Source organism: Anabas testudineus, chromosome 5 (assembly GCF_900324465.2).
Source record: "Anabas testudineus chromosome 5, fAnaTes1.2, whole genome shotgun sequence".
Classification (NCBI taxonomy): Eukaryota; Metazoa; Chordata; class Actinopteri; order Anabantiformes; family Anabantidae; genus Anabas; species Anabas testudineus.
The window spans coordinates 20,745,530-20,753,170 of NC_046614.1; the positions used below are offsets into that span (position 1 = coordinate 20,745,530).

Below are 7,641 nucleotides of genomic sequence, written 5' to 3' on the forward strand. Positions count from 1 at the left end.
AGTGAACATTGTGTTTGCTGCTAAGTTAACATTAAATTAAGGTGGTGAATACTAAACACACCTGCTCTTTAGTTCTGTACTGCTGTGCCTAGGTACAGCCTGACATAACACTTAGTATTACTGTTAGTGTTCTTCAAAGGTCACTTCCAGGGTAATCATGTCTAACACTGAGCCAGTAACACCAGGCGGGGCTTGTATGCAGCCTGAGAGGCTAAACTCAGGGCACTAAAGTGCCACTAACAGACGTCCATCATCCAGACATGCCTGTTTTTTGTCAACCACACAGAGATGTTGCTATGAAACCCTGTTGTCAAGATGACCACTGGGTAAACAGCCTCTTTGGCTAATGATCAACATATCACCATGGCAACAGTAAACATCCAACAGGGCTGGGGTTGATATGGACACATGACAGCGTGTTTATGTGAAGTGGATCCCTGCACCTCCTGCAAAGAGATCTTCAAAACAAAACAAAACAGAAACAACAGTTGAGAACACTGGATTACTAATTTAACATTGAATTAAAAGAATATATATATATAAAAAAAAGAAATCCTAAATACAACCAACAAATTAGGAAAAAAAACAAATAATTTTAATTTAAAAATTTGAAATTTTGCTTGTTGCTGTTGCAACATCTGCAAACCGTCCATTAGAGCACAGCAAAAACTTTACCCAGTTTACAATGATAAGATTTACCATGGAAATTCAAAATTCAAATTTGTCTTGATTTTAGAAATTAACAAAACCAGTTTATTTCAGCTGAGAAACCACTGAATTTAGTGAAATTTTATCAGCTGTTCTCCTCTCTAACTTTAACTGTGGTTAAAAAGTCAGTCACTTGCCTGACGTGTTTTAAAATTAGAACCGTTAGCTTGTTAAAATGTGTTAAAAGGTGAACATGTAGTTATAGACAGTATGGTTGAGTAGCTGCAGTAATGTTAGCACAAACTGTGATATAGATCATCTAGAATTGGTTTCTGCACACAAGTCTTTTTGTTTAACATAAACTGTAATATCACAAGTTAGCTGGTGAGACCCATGCTTGTACAGACAATGTCCACTTTGACCAATTAAAGGTTGATATTTATTATATAAACAAACTCTGATCACCGGTGCTGGTCTTGATAATTGTCCCATATAATGCACATTCCACAAATGCACAACACATTCGAACAAACCAACCCACTGTGTGAAGCACAGAACGATATGTACAATAAACATAATAATAAGCACAGTCAAAAAACGTTTTGCCTCCTCACCAAGCAGCAACACACCTGGCACTTATTAACCGAGGCCGACTTAAACTGGCCACATACCAAAGCATGAATAATAAGAAAAGTTGCACATAAGCTCCATAAACTAGACACGGCTCCTACAGTTACCTTCAGATAAGTCTTTGTACGATTTGTAGGTAATGCTGGGTTGCTACTGTCCACCCCTTAGCTTCAAATACTAACATTACCAACTTAGAAGAGAAAGAAAGAAGGAAATGAAATATCTGTGGTGGGTCTTCTGTATTGCATGTCTGTAAAACATGATTTCAAAGCTGCAATAACTAAGATTTTAAACATTTTCTAAAGAATTAAGTGAAAAATAAAGCAAGTTGTGTTGTGTCTCGGTTGTTCTAGTCTGTTTCAAGTTTGTGGGTTACATGCAGACATGCAGATCTGTTATTTGAAATGAACATTGAAGGAAATCAAAGAAAACCCAGCGGCAGTTACAAACCAAAGGGAGTCAGAAACTGGACCTAAGACCCAAGATGCAGCGTTATTTTGAGCAATGAGGGCTAATGGCTAATGGTAGCTTTGCTCAGGAGAGTGGTTATGTGGAGGCACATGTAGCTGCAGAAACATGATGGTGAATTAGTTATAGGGCCTTTAGGATGACTCCTTTACCACTTTATTCTGTACAGTGTTGAACTGAAAACAATAGAAAGCTCAGGAGAACAGCACAGTGGACACGACGGAAACAGAACATCCCAAACACACTCAACATTTAACACTCAACTTTCACTTTAGACAATGATGATCCTTTACAGTCATTAGTATTTATCTTCAGATCATCAACAAAAGTCAGATAAAATTGACACCAAATGGTCAAACAGAAAAATGAGTTTTTCCGAACAGATCACAGCTGTATTTTTTACGATTCGTTGATTCTGTTCACCACTGATTGCTTTTGTCTGACAGACTGTCAACTCACTAAGTGTTGAATCAGTGCTGACACCATCTTCCATGTCATTGCAACCAGTGAGAAATCCTAAGAGTCAAAGGAAGTCTGACCTGACGCTCCTCGAGGACATGTGTCCTCAAAGGACAGCCAGGTCGTGGCAGCTCTTGGACCGCACTTTGACTGCCATGCGCTGGTTGTTGCGTGCCACCAGTCGGTCAAGAAATCGCCGGGCTTTCTGGGTAAGGCTCTCTTTGCGTTTGTAAATGGAGTGCCGGCGCTGCACGGCCTCGCCGCCATCCCGCCGGAGGCGGATCTGTCGAACCACTCCCTCAAACAGCTCCGCCACATTGTGCTGCAAAGATGCAGACGTCTCTATGAATTTACAGTCAAACACCACTGCACACGCTCGGCCCTCTGGGAAACGAGACATAAAGAAAGAGAATTTATTATTATATAGGCACAACTTAATTGTTATCACTGTGGCATTTGACACACACCTTCCACAGCGACTTCTCTGGACCGGACCAGGTCACTTTTGTTGCCCACAAGGATAATGGGAAGGTTTTCGGCCTGGCGTGTGCGTCTTAGTGTGATACGGAGCTCAGCAGCAGAGTCAAAGGTGGAGCGATCAGTGACGGAGTAGACGATAACATAAGCACTCCCCACCTTCAGACAGTCGTCTTGAGAAGCACTATCCTCACTCTCCTGTGAACAGACAAAATCATGATGTGATATTCTTCAACTGAATAGATTCTTGATTTCCATAACGTTAAGAAAACATAAGGTTTAAACAGCTTAAGCGTCACTGAACTGGACAGTCCCTAGACTTTAATGTGCCATGGTGAATATCAAAAACTGGAACGTATGCATCCTTGTCTAAGTCCCCATTTAGCTCAAGGACAAATCTCAGTCTGCTGAAAATGGTCACATATCAAAAGTTTATTGAGGATGAGACTTTTACTCCCTATATTCCTGTTTTTATTTTCATCTAACTTTCAGAAGCCATTTTCTCATCTGTATTCATTTGTTGCCATGACATTTACTGCTGTAAAGAAGCTGTTATTGTCAAACCACAACTTAAAAAAGTTAGGATGTTGCATAACATCTACAAAAAACAGAACGCAATGATTTATAAATCTTATAAACCCATTTAATTATTATTTAAACTGAGAAAATGTACCATTTTAAGAAAAAAACTATACCACTGTGTCGTTCTCCCAGGTATCCATGACAATAAGTGTGGTTTCCTCGCCATCTACTGTCAGCGTCCGCTCATATGTGTCCTCTGTAACAGACATTAAACACAAGCAATAAACGAGAAAATCTGGTGGTTGTGTAAGGCTGCATTTAGGCGAAACCCAAACACCAGCATGATAAAATGCTCATAATAATGCTAACACACTGATACTAAGCGGGCATAATGTTTACATTGTTCATCATCCAGTTTAGTCTGATAGAATGCTAACATTTACTAATTACTGTGGCAGTAAACACACAGTGTGAGGCTGGTGGAAATGTTATTTGTTTTGCACGTATCTGGTCATAAACAAAGGTGCTAGTGAAATTAAAATTCTGGTGATGGAATCACAAGAGTTCTTACATTTACACATTTCATGGCGGTTTGTGCTTATCCAGTAGCTGTTAAAGTATTTTAGTCTTGATTCAAGTGACGGAACAATGGAACAAGCAAATTCATTCCTAGAGCCACATCATTTGCTTGGTTGAAAACGATAAACAAATCACAGCAGCCCATTACAGTTGTGATGATAAAGACAGAAACCTGTTGTACAGCAGTGACCACACAGTAAGTGTAAGTAGACTCTGAACATACAACTACAAAACACATAAAACCAAAGCAAAGTGTAACCAGTCATCCTGAAAAATCATGGTAGACAGGCTGTGCCGATTGGCACCATATCAGACTATCATTGATCAATACTGGCTGTCAATCAGAGCCTCGGGCCAGTCAACACGTGACAGAGGAGCTGATGGATCAGGTTGGGCCAGTCAAGGTTGTGATGTAAGGACAAAGTCAGAGACAGAAACTGGACACTTATCAGTTAGATTATAAAAAACTATACAAAACAAATGGAAATGTTTTTAAAGGAGTTGGACTCTGCTGGACTTAAACAGAGTGGTTATAACACTTTTGTTGCCATGTAAATTTAATTTTAATTTACATTTTGATTTAACTATACCAAACAGGACAATAACCAGGAACTGATTGGAATGAAATATATGTATTCATCAATAAATAGGTCAAATTAAAAAGGGATCTACTTGTTTGTTTAAAAAAACATAAAATCGACAAAGATGTAACATTTTGACAGGGAAAACATTCATTAGCTAAATAAACAGTGCAAGTAGGTAACTTATTTTTCCATTTACTTTTCTGTTTACAGCTGCTTTTCCAATTGATTTTCATTTTCCTATTTTCTGTTTTTACGCCTGGAGGCAACGTGTTTTTCAGTTGTCTGTCTGTATGTATACATATCCGCCCCATATTCCTTGAGGGAATTTCTTATAAACTTGGCACAAATATCCACTTATTCTCAAGGCAGAACAAACCACATGTTGGTGGTTGAAGGTCAAAATTACTGTGACCTCACATCCGCACCATTCTTATGAACATGATAACAACACAAAGCCTCGAAAGAATGTCTTCACATCTGGGACAAATGTCTGCTTGGGCTCAAGGATGAACTTTATTAGATTTTGATGGTCAAAGGTCAAAGATCAAGGTCACTGTGACCACCTGCCCATCCTGGCTGTCTGTCCCCTTCTTGTGAACGTGATATCACAGGAATGCTACGAGGAATGTTGGACTCAAGCAGGAATGGACTGGATTTTGGTGGCCAAAGGTCAAAGGTCAAAAATATCTCAGAAGAAGAAGTTCCTGGAGGGAAATTCATTAAATCACAAATGTTCACTTGGACTGATACATAGACTTATTAGAACGTGACTCTAGACAGACATGTTTATAAACACCAACTTCAACTGTAATATGTAGTGGAGGCAATGTTATGGTCTGGGGCTGCTTTGGTGGTTGTAAAGTAAAAAGACATTTCTAAGCGACCCTGAACATTTGAATGGTTGTATACAGTATAATTTTATATATTTATATATATATAAATATATATATATATATATATATATATATATATATATATATATATATATATATATATATATAAATATCTAAAATTATACTGTTATATATATATGTGCTAATACAATGAGTTATTCTAGATAAATATCTTACCTCCAGGTTGTTCATCTTTGTCAGTGATCCCGGCAAAGATTCCTGCAAGGCTGGTTTTTCCAACGCCATGGTCGCCTAGCAATACTACTCTGTAAACACAGTCCGAGTCACTCTGAGAGTCATCATCCGAGTCTGAACTCCAATGGGCCCGGTAGTGGAGGGACTTGTCTCCAGGATGGTAGGAAGCTGACTGTCCCAGAGGAGGGTGGTTGCGTTGGGGTTGGGGCTGCCCCGGGTTGGTTGGGGTTCTGCTGGGAAGCTGAGGGTTCCGAGTCAAGGACAGATGATGACAGAGGTAGGCAGGAGGAATCGGGGTGCTGCCTCGCCGCTGCAAAGGCTCCTTTTCTCTCTGGGTATTGAGGGTCATGTTGCTATGGTAAAGACATCAGGACTCAATGGGGCTGAGGAGGAAGACAGCGTTTTTAGCATAACGTTTGGTCAACTGTGGTTGGGGAAATAGTTGCTTATTTACACATAAAGCAACAAGGAAGCTTATATTGTCATTCATGTACAGTAATGTGCAAGTCAGTAAAAATCAATATAAAAATTTCTAATGGACAGAGCTGCTGAGAGGGCATTTTTTATGTTTGGTTTTAAATGCTGACATTCTGTGCAAGTGTTTTTTTTTTTTTTTTTGATGGGAAGAGGACTTTATGGCTGCAGCAACTATACTGAAGAGAGTTTATTTATTTATTTTAATATTTCATTTCACATCTGAGCTCTCAGCATGCTGTTACGCTACTCTCTGATCATACTGTAACTTCCCTCAACCTGGCAGGGAATCCTATGTAGAACTGCCAATTCTACTGTCTGAATGAATAGCTTTCAGCAGTGGAGCTCCTCTTACTGGTAATTGAAAGCACCATTGTCAGCTCAACTGTGACAGTACATTACTCTCTGAATAAAACGTAATCAAAAGAAGATGAAAGTCACAGAATCAATCACAATTTCACAATTCGGGTCTACTAACATTTATTCGCACCTTTTTCTGATGTCTGTAGCTGCTTTGCAGGATTTTGTGCTTGTCTGAAGCAACCTATGGACTATATCACTTTAGCATGTTTTGTGGGCCTTTTGGATTTTGCAAGGTGCACTATACAGATTAAATTCTTTATTTTGGACTTTTGGTATTTGAAATAACGCTGAAAATATACATAGTGCATATGCATATGATAACTGAAGTATCTTAAAAACTGATTACACTGAATATAATTTATAAATCATCAAACATTTCAGTTCAGATCCCGGTTCTCAAAAAGATCCTCTGAAGACCTATCATATGTATAGGAGAGCACTGACACAAACAAACCTTTTAACATAAATAATTAAAGTAATTAAAGGTGCAGTACAACACTGATGATTAAGGGAAGTCAGAATAAGGTAGAGCCTTCGGGGGATCGTTGGTAAACTTGTCAGTCATTTATCCACAATACAGCTACAGTAGCAGGTAGTCAGAAGGTCAAAGGTCACATGTTAAATACAGTTATATAGTGTAGTTTAACTGTAACCATGCAAGCAATAGAAATTGATTATTTTCACTACTAAAATATATGATAATCACGTGCCAATGTAATATTATTGGATGTTTTACAAGTGTAGTAAATTTCACACATGAAAAACAACAAAAGACATTCAATAGACAGACAGATAGATAGATAGATAGATAGATAGATAGATAGATAGATAGATGGATGGATAGATAGATTCTTACCCTGAACCCCATGAAGTCTGTTTCCGTCCAGCCTCAGTAAACAACAGAACTGAACTGAACCCTTTCCCTTTGTCTCTGTCAGTGTAACAGTACCCTGGTGCCACAGTAACCCGCCTGGAAAAAAAAAAAAGTTCCACAACAGTGTTAAAAATTCAGCAGTGGAATCACAGAGTTATCTACTCCCCCGTGTGTGTGCTGGTGTGCCAGAGCGACAGCAGAGAAGAAACAGATATCTGAGGAGGGAGAGCGTGTGTGGATGTGTGTCTGTTGTTTTATCAGTGTGGAGGGTGAGTTAGTTAGGAAAAATTGTGGTCACTTCCTGTTTGACCCAAAAGACAGACTTTGGCTTCATGGAACAGTCCAGATCCATTTACACATAAAACATTAATTCATGTTTTTTTTTTTCCATGGTTAAAAGTTAATGGTTAATATTTGGCACATTTCCAGAGATTCTGGATTTCAGAGCAAATGTATGAAAAAAGTTGATGAACTG

General features: G+C 38.7%; 1 protein-coding gene across 1 annotated transcript; it reads right to left on the reverse strand.

The window, feature by feature from the left end:
• Positions 1-399: 399 nt before the first annotated feature.
• On the reverse strand, positions 400-7,393 carry rem1 (RAS (RAD and GEM)-like GTP-binding 1). The gene is made up of 5 exons (XM_026346923.1): positions 7,149-7,393; positions 5,438-5,838; positions 3,378-3,460; positions 2,673-2,880; positions 400-2,589 (listed from the first exon to the last, which is right to left on the reverse strand). Exons 2-5 carry the CDS (start codon positions 5,802-5,804, stop codon positions 2,312-2,314), a joined length of 936 nt encoding a protein of 311 aa, XP_026202708.1. The 5' UTR covers positions 5,805-5,838; positions 7,149-7,393; the 3' UTR covers positions 400-2,311.
• Between the last annotated feature and the right edge of the window lie 248 nt (positions 7,394-7,641).

What these genes read in the sequence shown, in the direction of transcription:
- rem1 (XM_026346923.1), bottom strand. Translation starts at nt 5,804, where the DNA reads ATGACCCTCAATACCCAGAGAGAAAAGGAGCCTTTGCAGCGGCGAGGC. An exon ending in CCTGGGAGAACGACACAGTG is followed by an intron (nt 2,881 to 3,377) that starts GTATAGTTTTTT and finishes GTCTGTTCACAG; the next exon opens with GAGAGTGAGGATAGTGCTTC. An exon ending in CAGAGAAGTCGCTGTGGAAG is followed by an intron (nt 2,590 to 2,672) that starts GTGTGTGTCAAA and finishes CTCGTTTCCCAG; the next exon opens with AGGGCCGAGCGTGTGCAGTG.